The following is a 15,172-nucleotide window of genomic DNA, read 5'->3' on the forward strand; positions in this document are numbered from 1 at the left end:
CTGTAGCAAATAGAGCCTCATCTCTTTACAGTGTAGCTTTCCAAAGCCACTATTTTAAAAGAACTATTATCAGGGCTATGTTTATAGCTTTAATGTACACATGATGTACATAGAGAGTGTATGCAGCATTTCTCTCTATGCTCATGAGCAAATTACACAAATCAATATGTTTCTCTGCACATCTCAGGTGTAATACTGATAAGCTTTCAAAGTAGTTCCATCTACTTTAAACTTAGAATGAATTACTATGGCCTGTGACATTGGTTCTTGAATGTAGTTACATTAACAGAATGGTAAAATTCTGGCAGAGGGAAGAGAGAAAGATTGCAATAATACAACTGCAGCCAGTCAAGAACTTGCATAAAACACAAACTTAAATACAGAAAGTCATGCTCAATGTATTGCATTTGAAAATCTTGAGTCCTACCTACATTTTATCAGTAAAGTATTTAAAATTTCAATTTATCAAGTACTTTTAATTTCTTTTTCTCTGTGAAAGAATCAGAGATGTGTGCAGTGTTTTCACTACAGAGGGAAAAAGGTTAAGAACAGTCTTTCTCTCATGTTTAACCATGTCCATAAGAACATTCTTATGAACTACCACCTGGTTCAAAACTGCAGAAGGGACTATTCCCAGAAACAAAACATTGTGACAGACCTCCAGTAACTTGGTCCTTAAAATATCACTAGAGCTCCAGCAAAATATGCAGAAAAGATAAAGCTTGATCTCTCATCCCTATAAAAGCATAGTAAATAATTCAGGCATCCAGATTTCTGAAGTTCCTCTGCTACCAGCAGTTAGGGTAAAAAGTTCAAATCTAAGCAGCTATTTTCCCTCCAGAACACTCTAAGAGCAATACACATCCCTTACAAATTGCTGCCTTTGTTTAAGTAGCAGGAAACTAGCTTTTTTGATTAGTCATGCATCCAGAAACTAGTAATAGTTTTTTTAAGGAAGACTTGATTTTTTCCCTTAGAGAAAAAAAACCCCAAATATTTGCATAATCTTTTAATTAATGTAATACACTTTGACCTACAAGAAACATTAGGATAGAGCCATGAAGATGACTTTTTATTCAAATCTACTGAGGATACTAAATTCTACACTGAACACTGAGATGAGAAGTTTCATGCATTACAGAGTCAGCTGCTTATAAACGACCCAGGATTAGAGCTGACTAATTTTTTAGCATTGCTTCATATACTTCACAACAGAGTGAGGTTTGATAATATTTAAAAAAAACCCAAACATCTCCACAATACTTCTAATTTGGAACATTAAGAATTCATGTAGTTTCACAGGTATAACTATAACTCTTTGTGGTGGATATTCTTTTCAAGCCTTTTCTCTGTCAAAAGGGTGCATAGTTTCACCTAGGACTGAGAACGTTCTGTGGAAGTAGCAGAACAAAGGAAGACAAAAGAGCAAATATATTCAGTTCAAGTCAACTAAGTGCATTAGTTGAAAAATACCTTGCCAATTCTATTACCAAGTCACACTTATATGAATATAAATGAAAAATTATATTTCAACCCCTTTTTTATTATTAAACTATACTAAACCACAGGTTTATCATTTTTATAAGTATGCAAACATGTTTTCTTAAGAAGTACAAATATTTTTGCAAGCATTGGTGGCAGGACTTAGTTGCAGTCACTTTGCTTTGACCTGCATCTCTGTAGCTAAGTTCTGTGGATGTGGTCTATCCTGATGCCACACTTGGCTACTGGGTGCTGATCTAGCCAGAGGTACCAGCTAATCGTGATTTCTCCTGTTAACTGTGTCAGACTAGTTACCAAAGATCAATACTTCAAAATTAAAGTTGCAATTGTGATAAGTAACTAGAGAACAATTTTACAGATACATCTTGTTTCTCCAATGCTTTTCTTTTGGGTGTAAATAAATGCATGCTATTATGCAAATTCATTCTTCTAAGAGCATGACACTAGCAGGTACAAAGTGTGCTTCAGGCAGACTGAATGCTCACTTTATTCCAATTAAAATGACTCTGATGTTAGAATTCAATATACAATACTCAGGCTGAACATTGTATTTTTCTGGAAAAGTACGCTGGTTTAATTCAACACAAACAGAATGCTTAAGTAGCAAACACAAACCCTTCACATCTTCAGGCATCGTACCCTTCTGTTTTGTTTAATGTAAAAGCATGCTTGATGGAACCATAACAAGCTCTTGGAAAACAGAACAAAAATAACCCCTCTCAGTAATTGTTGAAAATAACAACAAATAGAAGATGCCTAAGTGATCTGAAATGAAGATCACAGGCTTCAAAAAGAAATGCTGGAACAGGTTCAGTAACAGCACCAAAGGAAGTATGAAATGCTCTATCTTTCAGCCTGGAATTCAGTTAATATGTTTTTACTACCAAACCCAGAAAGAGAAAATTTATCTAGAGAAAACCGCATGCTTTTTTAAGTGGACTAAAATCCTGTGATTCATAGTGAGGACATCTTATTTCTTATTGCTTATTGAAATAGATTTTTTTCTAAAACAGAAACTGAAGAGGCAAAATATAAGTAATATGATGTCTACATATTCTAATGTTAGCTTGCTCTTTATTTCTAGGTCATACTGAAAGCTGACCCGTCACAACTAATAATTAGCACTGATTTGAATTAGTGCTAAGAATTGTTTTGATAAATAAAATATAGAATTTTTTACATGAAGGTTTTTAACAACAAATCAAGAAGCATAATTACAAATTACCCACAAGTGCAAAAAGCAAAAATTTGATGTTGTGCCTTTGAAAAGGCAAAATTTGATCATGCCTCTCATTTAATCTGGAACACGTTTCTGTGGCACTTTGCATAGGCATTTCTCCTCTGCTGCCGGAATGTAATTGTATTTAATGCTTCTGTTCTTTCTTCCAAATTGCACTGGAATTAGCTGAAGTACTTAGAGTTGGGTAAAAAAGGAAAAGAAAAGCAAGAGGGTGCCCAAGAGAGGAAAGGAGCAGAGACAAGTGCAAACACAACCCGAGTGTGTGTGCTGTGCTTCCCCAGGAAAGCAGAGCGGTGGGAGCTCAGCGGCTGATGGGATCTGTCCATGCTCCACAGGCAGCTGTGCCCCACACCGACCCAGCCAACCAGCCAGGCATCAGGCACACACACAGAACCTGGAGGGGCAGCTCAGTGTGTTTGTTACTAAGTGGCAGAGCAAACATCCCTTTCTAATGCTCTTCAGATACAAAAGCTCCCCTTAACCACGGTAAGTACCCTAAAACCTTCCCTTACACTGTGACCTGTGTATCATGGGGCTACTTGGGGCAAATCCAGCTCCTCTCTTCATATGCACAGGTCTTGGGCAGATCTTGTCACCTGGACAACAGTCAGACATCTTACTCTGAAGCTGGAATTACCATAGGCAGCAAAACATGAATTTTGCATCACTAGAATGAGAAGCAACAGGCTGAGATGTCAGCATGCCGTAAAACCCTTCTATGTCTTATACACGGGAATTCCTTCTGCCTACAACTGGTGACTGTCAAGACTTTTTCTCTAGTGGCCTACTACATTGGTTCCAGTAGAAAACATTCAAAATAGAAATAGAATGAAAAAAGGGTGGATCAATATAAAAATACAGACAGGTTTTATTTAGTAAACCTGTACTACGCTCTCAACTCCATTTGCCAACACAAGGAAAAAAAGTACTTCATAACCCATACCATCAAGAAATATTAAGAACAAGCCAAATATCAAGTATTAACCAAAATTAAATGTAAAGTATTATATAGAATATTATTTTAATTTCTAATATATTGCAATTAAAATACTATGAAAATTAAAATCTAAATAATATTATTATATTTTACCAAAAAATCAGCTTCAGGTTTTGTGTATTACACATGGCAAATGTCATTCTGTAGCATGGAGGTTTCATTTGGAGCACTATTTATTAAGAAATGGAACCTCCTGCAGCACAGAAACTGAATTTTAACTTCCCATGAATGGAATAATCAAAATTGATCCCTCTGAACACCGAGCCTACGGTGGCAGTGACAGTAAATTTAAATGTGTGCAACAAACAGAGCTGCCTTTGCTATTATTCACCAGGTGATTCAACTATTAAACACCCTCAAGCTGTATGAATGTGATCGAATTCTAAATGCAAAATGCAAAAACTGTAGCAAAACACAAAGTCCATGCTGCCAACAGAAAAGCAAGCAGACAGATGAAGTTACACCAGCTTTCAGCATAGAATGATCCATCTGTATTTCAAAATGGGCATTGCTCCCTCTGCCTTCCCCTGCCCCAGGTGCTGTGTTTTGCTAAGGAGAGCTAAGCTCACATCAAGGATGTCAGAACCCAGGAAATTCCTCTGACTGCCCTGGAGGACTCGAGACCCTGACAGGGGGCTTGGAGACCTTGACACAGAGCCCAAGATCCCTGTGCCTTTGATCTTGACCATGGAAAAAAATTACCACCTTTATATGAGGAATTACAAGCCATGAAAGTTAAAGTAGAATGATAGTGAATTCATCACAGGGTGAGAATGTAGAATTTTGGGGTTTTTAGAATGAGGGTTCAGGAGGCAAGATGGAGGAATCTGGGTGTGTCCAGTCTTTCTCCTTCTTCTTCTTGGCCTCCATCTTCTGCCGTGATGGTGGCACTTTTGGATTGGTTAAGAGTAGAAACACATGGTCTAACATAGGTGATAGGTATTGGTAAGTTATGGTAAATAATATACACATAGTTATTAGTATAAAAAGATAACACTGCCCCAAGGGCAGCCAGTGTGCCTCAACCCGACCTGCCAGACAGACCTGCGGCGGGTCAGAGACAGAAATAGATAAGAAAGAAACTGTAGCAAGCACAGGCCCTGCAAGGGGCAAACAGAGGCCTAAAGATAGGAAATGTCAAGCCATGGTGAATAGCTAGAAGCCCCTCTCTTCCACCTTCAGACCCCTGCTTAGCTCTCTGTAACCCTATAGGTTACCCTCCTTTAAGCCCTGCTATTGGACAATTTCTGATCCCCCTGTATCCTATATAATGGGCTGGTTTAGCCTCTTCTGGTTGGAAGAGCTGTCACTGGAACCTTCGCAGACCACCCAACAAAGACATCGCTGTGGAACATCAGAACTGCCTTCTCCTCTCTCCCCTGTGTCTGCCTGCCTGGGCACCTAGCAAGCTAAGAGCTGAAATCACAATGAGCTGATCATCACTAAAGAGCTGATATCACTGAAGCATGCTAGGTTGCCAGAGGCTGAGAACTGCTCCAGTATTCGAGCAGTCTGTCCTGTAGGAGGACTAAGCTATCCGGACCCGGGCAGCCAGCTCGGGATCAAACTTGAACCCAGCGGGAGGCTGCATAAATAAACAACCTTGAGAATGAGAACAAAAGAATCCTGACTCCTTCTTCGACTGCCAGTCTGGGAAAAGAGACTTGTAGCAGAGATTCTGAGAGCAGCCAGCTTCAGCGTTGGAAGCGCAAGGAGCATCGGGTTGGGCGCGGGCGCCGTCCTTACCTCTCTCGCTGGCGTCGTCGACGAGCACGATCTCCTCGAGCATGTGCCGCGGGGAGCGGTTGATGACGCTGTGCACCGTGCGCAGCAGCGTGCTCCACGCCTCGTTGTGGAACACGATCACCACGCTCGTCGTGGGAAGGTTGTCTGCGTACACCTTCGTCTTACACCTGCAAACCAAGGTAAAGCAGGTATTTGTAAAGGTCAAGGCTCCAGTTAGAGCTGCAAGTCTGAGGTTGCCTACTAACATCCCGGATATATCAGTTTTATGCAGAGTGTGACAAAGGAGCACACAGTGCACGTTTCATACATGCTCAAAGTGCTGTAAAGTTCACCAAATAAAAAGAGAATTATATTCACTTTCAAAAGTTAGCATGGAAAATCATAGGTTTACCTCTCCTAACAGCATATTTAGGGCATTTATGTAAACTATGACATACACTTCAAGTGATCCCACATGGCCACCCCACACCCCAAATTTTTACATTCTGCAATGCAATTTTGAAACAAATGATGTTTTCCTTATCTTCTAGAAAAATCGATGCACTGTACATAAAGTACTGATCACAATTTTGAAAAAAATCCAATTCTGCTCTAAAAAACAACCACACAACTACAAGTGTTCTCTGAACAGATCTGCTCCTCCTGTACATTTAAAAATTACAGTTACTTATGTAAGCTTTGATGTTATTAATTCTTTAAGAATCCAAATTAAAGGGATATATGCAGATCTCAAACGACAGGAAAACACCGAGGTGGAAAAAGAAATATATTCAACAGAGCTCCATTCCAACAAAAAAGCTTTTATTAGATCCCAAATTGTTGAGTCAGTTCACTCTAATGTAACCTGATCTAAATGCTACAATACATTAACACGTATTCATGACTATCACCCTAACAGCAGCACTGTCCAAGGGCTTGAGAAGCACAGAGTGCATATCCTCTACCCTAAATATCCAAAAGCAGAGCTTAAGGAGCAGCCTGCCAACACAACAGATCACGGTGTCAGCATCCAGTACCATGCCAAACAGTGACACGAGGAATGTCAGCCAGAACTAGGCTCCCAACTTCAATATTTTATTAGCTGGATAACTCATTTAGCCAGAGCTCTTCTCAGAGCAGCTCTCACAGCAAACCAGCATTTCAGCTCTGAGGTGGTGACAAAAGCACAGCATGCACAGACATCTCAGAAAGGATCAGTAAGTCCAGGTGCAAATGAAGAAATACCTGGAACGGCTTCTGTGAAACCATTTCTGACAATTGAAGCAGTCAGATCAGGCACTATCTGCCTTCAATATTATGCCTACTTATTATACAACTATGCCAAATTTAATTATTCATCACACTGAACTGAACATTATAAAATCTTTATGGAAAGCTCCCATATATCCCTACGTTATCCTGATTTATTTCACATGTTAAAAAAAAACCAAAAACTTGCACAGCATGCCAACTGAAAAAGCTACTTCTTTGGTATACCTTGAAAAATAAAACAGCTTTTCACAAAAACACGACGAATTTCAGATGAAAAATTCAATCATAAGCCAAATAATTTTATCGCCATGTTTGCCATTTGTTCAGTCTACTTTGCTACTTTAAACCCAAAATGTTTTATTCCTTCTGCTGCACTGCTCCCTAGACCAGAAAATAAATTTCTGATTGTAGACCTTCAGCTACAATAGTAATACAAATCTACCAATTGCTCCTCTTCTTTTTTGGAAGAATATTTGTAAAAAAAGTTGAGAGAAGCCTGTTAGCAGTTCTCTATGAAAAACAGTAACAATGTGTCATTCTCCAGGAATATCATGCTGGGATAGCCACAGGATCTACTATTGTAGTATGAAATCTCTCATCTTCAGCCTTACCTTTTATCATGGTTTTACAGAAGATTTTATTTTACTGAGCTCAAATCAATGAGCTGGTATAAACATCAGCCAAGTGATCAGGGCCTACAATGTTTATACAGCATTGCACTGTCTGAAGCACAAATAAATCAAAACATTTGAAATCTGTCATTGAGGGGAAGCTTTTTAGCACTAACAGGAAGGCTTACAGGAGTTTTTTGGGGACCCTCGTCCCCAACTGCAAGGCATTCCTCCTGCTCTGTCCTACAGAAGGTGAATCTCCACCTTGCCAAAATGGAGTGTGTCTATTCTCACCCTCCAGAGAACAGAATTTTTGCTCCATTTTGCTCAGCCCTTCCTGGGGTAAGAGTTTAGAAGTGACCCTGCACTGGCACGTGGCTGCTGGCTGGGTTTAACTGATGGCATGTGTTTACCAAAGTGTAAAAGGCAGCCAGGACTAACACAGGGGTGGTTTCCAACCAAAACTGGCTGGGCATTTTTAAATGTTATTCTCAACAAAGTGTTTGGTATGAAATGATTCTGGATTCATTGATGCAGGCAAGACAAATGAAAGGGTTGAAATATAAGACCTTGTTTTTAATATTCCTTTTACCTGCCCTTCTATATATACCTTTTAGCTATATCTGTACAAATTGCTATGAATACATACAAATTAAGCCTCCTGTTTTGAATTTGGAAAACACTGGTAACTCCTTCCTCCCCAGGAATATATTGCTGCAGAACATAAGACAAATAAAATAGAACACTTGATGCCCATGATTAGACATTAGCCTTCTAAGGAAACCTCATGTTTTATTCTATTAACAAACATTTAAATTAAGAATTCTTTTGTCTTTCATTTGAAAACAAATTACCCCAGAAAGGAGTACTATAGAATTTAAAATTAAGCATTAGCTTCAACCAAGTTATGCAACATTAGAAGCAGAATAAAACCATGAGGGGTATGACACACAGGCTATGAATTAAGGACAATTTGCATTCTAATGAGCTACTAATACATTATGTTCCTTTTGTTGGATCATGCCTCAAACTGTTTTAAAATTGAGTGCATAACATCAGGAAGGCATACCATCCCCCAGTAATTTAATGAAGACTCCAAACAGCAGCTGAGAATGTCTACTCCTCATGGAATGCATCATCCTTCCTTTAATCTACAGCATTCACTGTAGATTATGCAAACTCTCAACTAATGTGACTCCATATATTATTTATACTGTGGAAACTCCCCACAAACATCATATATTTTAAATACAGACACAGAAAAAAAATAGCTCAGATTGTTAAAATACAGAGTAATGGCATTTGTCTTCCCAAGTCACTGTTACAGGTGATGGAGCCCTGCTTCCCTGGAGATGGGTGAACACCTGCCTGCCCATGGGCAGTGGTGCATGAATTCCTTGTACCACTTTCCTTTCCATACATGTGACTTTTGCTTTCCTGATTAAACTGAATATCTCAACCCATGAGTTTTTTCACTTCTACTCTTCTGATTCTCTCTGTCAGCACACTGTGGGGGCAGTGAGCAAGTGGCTGCATGGGGCTTAGTTGCCAGTCGGGGTCAAACCACAACAGAAATAAAGGAGAAAATTACATAAGAAATAGAATTTAAATTATCAAAGATTTTTAATGCCCCATCAAAATCAGATGTGAGAAAAAAACATTAAGTTTAGTACCAAGCTTTTTAAAGCTGTTTTACAAAAACACCACTATAAAGACATGACTCTGCATCTGCAGACCTTTTTAAGGTGCTCACAGAATTTTATCTTTTTGCAATCTTGCATCACACATTCAGAATATTGAGTACTGCATTCTGGTCTGGGGTCCTCAACATAAGAAGGACATGCACTTGTTGAAGCAAGTCCAGAGGAAATCCACAAAGATGTCTGAGGGCACCTCTCCTATGCAGACAGGCAGAGAGAGCTGGGGTTGTTCAGCCTGGAGAAGAGAAGGTTCTGGAGAGACCTTATGGCACCTTCCAGAACCTAGAGCAGGTATAAATGAACTGGAGAGGGACTTCTTACAAGAGTCTGTAATGACATGACAAGGGAGAATGGCTTTAAACTGAAATAGGGCCAGTTTAGATTAGATTTTAGGAATAAATCCTTTACTGTGAGGGTGATGAGACACTGGAACAAGTTGCCCAGGTTGTGGATGACCCTGGGAAGTGTTCACAGCCAGGCTGGATGGGACTTTCAGCAATCCAGTCTAGGAGAAAGTGTCCACAGCAGAGGGGCTGGAACTAGGCGATCTTTAAGGTTCCTTTTCAACCCAAACCATACTGTTCCATGATTCCATGAGAATAGATTGGCCCAGTTCATTACAACTACATACTTAGTCCACATCTCCCCAAGAACAGGGCAGTGTTAGAAGCCAGAATACTTTATAACTTGAAATCAAATTTAATGGACTAAAAGCAAAGAAAGGTGGACAGATCCTAGCATTTATCTGTAACACTGCTAAAGAAGATCAATGACAATAAAATAAACACATGTTGTCCCTGACCACCTGTAGCCAGAATCCAAAGTTATAAGTCCATTACAAAAGCTTTTTAAATGAAAGGCTAAAAGCTACTATGAATTTTGTTTGCCTTGTTCATTATTGTGACTCTTTGTGAAGGTAATTTGAATCTTTCATAGAGAAGCTTTGCAGGTTTTACATGGGAAAATGTTCAGACAAAAAACCGGAGAGTATTTTATTCAGTGGACTAAGTATAACCACTTGAAAACTACCTGATGCTACTTCAAATGCATCTGAAGAGCCTCTAAATAAACTGCTTTCCTACATTCTCTTTCAACCCAGAGTACAAATAGTCCACAGGAGACATTACAAAAATAATCAGAAGAGACAACAAGTACGGCAATTATGTCCAAATAAAATTAAGCCATTAAATCTCAGAGTTTAATTGTTGCTTCAGCACAAACTTGCAGGCAAAGAAGACAAGTTTTCATTTTGCACTTTCTACAACATCACAACCATACACACTCAATCCTTCTCCACATCTGACAGAACTGGAAGCTTCTCTTCTCTCATACAGTGAGGGAATAAGGGAACAAATGTACTTCACTACTGCAAGGGTAGAAGAAATCTATGAGATGATCCTACAAGATGCTCCAATTGAATTCATTAGAAGGTGATATTCTTCTGATCCCTGTCTGATATCCTCAGTGTCCAATCAGAGATAAAAACACTACTCACTCTGTCCACAGCCAGGCATGCAGAGACTCCAGAAACTTGGGACAACACCTGTGCTGTCCTCATGCTGTCTCTCTCATTTTACTGTTGGGTCTTTGACAAGTATTCCAAATATGACATTAGAAAAACTTTGCAACTGTGCAGCCATCTTATTACAGAATAGCACTTGGCATTTTATCAATATTTTAAAATTGCATTCATGGATCAATTGACTTAGAAATTATTCCTGAAACTCAAGATTGAGTGCTACGTGTCTAATGTTAGCAAGTCTTGAAAGACAGATATTTACAATGCTAGTAGTGATCTCTGCACACCCTTCAAAGGCATACTAAATCATTTCTGAAAGAGAAAAATAAGGATTTACTATTTGGATGGTTCTTAAATACCTTTTCATAGACTGAAAAAAAAAATCACATCCCAAACAAAGCTACAAGCAGGGAAGAGATCTTATAGGAAATCAGTTACACACTACCATAATGCTTATGCAGCAAGACACAATGAGGAAAACCTCATTCACTGAGGCAAAATACGAAATAAATTTCAGATCATTTTATAGGAAGATGAGGCCATAATTATAGTCTGCATTAGAAATAAATGCTAAATTTCTAAAGTACAACAAGGCAGATTTCTACCCCTTCTGATGCTGCCAACATGTTATTCTCCACAGAGGAGAAATAAGAGAACAAGATACACATTGGAACTTTTTTTTAATATGGATGCTTCAAAACAATAATCATGAAAATTAACAGAGTCAGACACTACCTGAGCTATGACCTGCTCTACTTCTTTCCAGTTTTATTCCCTGTTCCACCAGCCTTTCAAAGGAACAAGCCATGAGCAATAATTTACAATGGCTCAAAAACATTAACAGCAGTAAAACATGTATGCAATCCTTGTTTTCTAGCCCAGTGCACAGAGCCCAAAGCACTCTGATAAAGGACAGAGATGGAACACAAGTAGAAGTGTCTCCTGTGCACTGAGCAGCTCAGCTGGGAAATCCCAGTGGAGCTCAGATTGGTGCTTGTACGTGCAGCACGATAACACAGTGCCAATGCATTTCTGAAAGCTGAACCAGCAACAGACTGGGGCAGGAAGGGAAGCATGTTTAGTCATCTTACAAATTTAATACAATCTTTCATCTCGGATACTACAAACAACAGTTATAAATAAAAACTGCAGTTATAAATAAACTGCATCTCAGGACTTAAATTTGACAATGACACATAGGAATAATCCAAGTCTTGCTGAAAATCAGGTTAGAGCTGAAGTATTGAGGAAATACTACACAGCACAGCTTCTGTAATAAATTTGTTTAATATTACTGATGCAGTACAAACAACTCACATTTCAGTATTAAAATACATTGAGAGTCTCTAGAAAGTAAGCATCAGTATCCTTTGACTTGAAACCACACATTTATTTTACTTTGAGGTTACAAAAGTTAATTCCAGATCGATAGAAAACAAAATCAGAAAATCTGAACTCCCCTCATGAAACTTCAGGTTTAATTACTGATATCTGATGAATATCACTGCAGAGCTATAAAATGTCAGTATTCCATTGCTTACCTGTTCATATGCTTTAAGTTATAGCCTGCAATAAAGTTAATGTTACAGAGCTGAGGCACAGCTATGCCCAACAAGAAACCTCCTCTCTACTTAAATCCAGGTGAAAACAAGTTTTGAAATAAGACTCTGAGAGTCACCCTGAAGCTGCTGAGACTGACTTATATTTCCATCAAGAGAGAACGCCCTGTAGCAGGGTGTCAGAGAAAATGTAAAAACAACACATCAAGAACCACCAGGACTCAAGTCATGTGGTGTTTTTCTGGTAAACACTGACTTAGTCTTTCCTGGATCACAGAATGTGCTGAGTTGGAAGGGACCCACAAAGATCATTGAGTATAAGCAGCAGCCTCATAATATCATTTAAGAGGGGGTGCTAATAAATCTGCTTTTTCCATAACTTTTAAGAACACTCCAAGCTCCTAAATTGAAGACAATCAAGCTGAATAAAGATCTGATTTTCACATAGAAGCAATACAGCTAAGAGGACTAAAAGCAAGTCTTTTGAGAGATATGGGATCACTAGCTTTTGCAACATGCCAAACCACATTTCACTACTCAGATTTTGCATACCACACACCTTTAACTTGCAACTGAACAAAGAGAAAGCGCTGCAGATAAGGTTGCAACAAAACTTCACACTACCCTGAATCTGGTTCTTCCAATCAAATCAGAACAATTCCTTTTAGGAAGAGAACTCTTTTCTGTAGTTCAGAATTCTTTTCTGTAATTCATATCACAACTTCAATTATTCTTTCTGAACAGGTGCCCTGGATGCAGGCAAATCCCTTATCCTTATTTAAACATTTTAACACAGCCTGCTTAATATCTGCCTTCAATAGTATTACATAATTTACCTGACATCAAGAGTATGAAATTTTCCTTTCTTCTGATCTCAAAGATTTGGATATAAGAAAGGTCGCATTATCTCATGAGTCAAGTAGAAATCTTCTTAAACCCTGAAAACAAAATCCAAAATGGTTCTTAAAACCATTGTGGTTACAGAATTCAAGCAGAACTTCACAAAAATAATACTATTTTCCTTATCCTGAAAGCGATCACAGAAAAGCATCTCTTGACAGAAGCAAAACCAATTCTGTCCTCAGAGACTGAAATTGCACCTAGATCTCTAGACCAATTATTTTCCATACCTGACCTAACAATCTGAATAAATTTCGGGATACGGTAGCTCATCCAAAATGGATGAGCATGAATAAGAAGATTGCAATTAAGAATGAGACTGTGAGACTGCCAAGTGTTTGTGCACATATACATCTGGGTATATATATATATATCTGTGTGTGTATAGTGTAACCCCCTCCCACCACCAAAATAAAACCAAAATGGTTTACAGGAAGTAAGGTGATTTTTAATGCTATTTTTTTCCCCTCTAAGCTTTCTCTAGAGAAAAGGTTTATAGGGAATTCTTTCAGCTAACTCACTAAATCAATGTGAGCAAGAACAATTCCAAACATTGATTCTGCAAGGGGCCAGTAGCAAGCTATAGGCACCATAAAAGCTTGATGAAAAAACATTCCTGCTTGAAAGAATGGTAAAGTCTTTAATACCTCACGTGCTTTCAGACTTCCATGACATTGCTGAAAGTTACACTGCTGGTGATGAGGTCAGCAGATTTCTTTAGAGATGCCAGGTTAATTAACAGCCTGGATTTCTAGCTTAAGTCAAAAGCTCCTGAGTCTTCCACCACTTACGTTGACAATTTTACTCTTTTTTTATTGTCTTTACATTACTATGACCTGAGCTAAATGATTACCCAAAGTTCACAAAGTATATCACAATTTATGGAGCTTAAATCCCCATGGCCTTATGGGGATTTTAATGCTCAGGTTCTATAAGAAAGCTTTTCTTCCCACCACATTCCACATAATCCAGTGCAACTGTGGGCTGCTGCCAAAAGCAATAAACCTACCTTTTGCCATTACAGTTTTGTCCCATCCCCTTCTTTCCACCAGATCTGGTAAGCCACATGGCTGCTGTGTATGGATTCAGTTTGCTGAATCAACAAACTATACTTTTTTTCCACTTTTTGGTGTCCATCAAGTCAGTGAACACCCAGGCCACACAATCATCAGATTAGTATCAACAGAAGTGATGAGAAAACATCTTTGATCTGCAGTCCACATTTATACCAAATTATATGTAGTATAAAACTACCCCTTAGCTATTCTCCTAAATTAAATAACTAAGTAGAAAGCACACTTACACAAGCCTCATATAGAAGCAAATACCTTGAGTGCTGTCTTTTAAAAAACACTGAAATATCACACTTGAGTCCCAAGACTACGCTCTTGCATGTGTGCCTTCATTTGTTTTACTATGAATACTTCTACTCAAGCTATTTTCCTCACATTGAGATTGAGTTAATTTTATAGATGTGTTATATTTTGATTCAACTATAGTAACCTAAAGTATAGAGCAAATAGATTTGCTTTGAGAAGCTAAAATTCTGAATTCCAGTATATTCTCACATGCATATGTCATACTTAAAATTAACATTACATTTTTAAAGCACAGATATGAAATCCACATTGTGGTAACTGAAAAAAATTATATTGTATCATCTAATTAACAGTACTGAAATCTAAATTCTGTTCTTTCCAACCAAAGATATGACAGAATCAGTCAGAATTACTATTTTACTAGATTTACTCAAGAGGACCAGCATAATCGTCATGAACTCCACAACTTACACGTAACAGAGAAGAATGGCTTTTAACTTGGAAAATTGTCTACTTCCTCCCAGTTGTGGAAGCAAGCTTGCCAGCAGGAACTGAGAAGGGTAGTTTGATCCAGAAAAAAACCCTTCAATAATAACAATCTGACAACATTAATGTACCAGTAAAACATGAAGGTCTCAGAGACATGCACCTTTCTTTTTTCCATGAAGTGGCTGAAGTTGTAATTTGTATGGATTTAAACACAGTTGACTCAAAATATGTAGGGTCATCTAGCTAAAAACTCTGATTACACCTTAACATGATTTATAGCACTCAAAATACCAGTACACCTACCTTCCTAAGTACAGACAGTTTGAGAAAATGATAGT

The 15,172-nt window shown here is 38.3% G+C and overlaps 1 protein-coding gene across 3 annotated transcripts in view; it reads right to left on the reverse strand.

The window, feature by feature from the left end:
• GALNT1 (polypeptide N-acetylgalactosaminyltransferase 1) overlaps positions 1-15,172 on the reverse strand; it is an 86,332-nt gene that overhangs the window by 18,742 nt on the left and 52,418 nt on the right. For 2 of the 3 annotated variants that reach the window (XM_063163670.1, XM_063163662.1), the window contains exon 5: positions 5,487-5,653. In XM_063163670.1, the coding sequence (XP_063019740.1) occupies positions 5,487-5,653 (167 nt within the window). Of the gene's footprint in view, positions 1-5,486; positions 5,654-12,962; positions 12,981-15,172 lie in introns of those variants that run through there. The other variant, XM_063163679.1, reaches the window with a different exon arrangement.

This window comes from Melospiza melodia, chromosome 1 (assembly GCF_035770615.1).
Source record: "Melospiza melodia melodia isolate bMelMel2 chromosome 1, bMelMel2.pri, whole genome shotgun sequence".
Classification (NCBI taxonomy): domain Eukaryota; kingdom Metazoa; phylum Chordata; class Aves; order Passeriformes; family Passerellidae; genus Melospiza; species Melospiza melodia.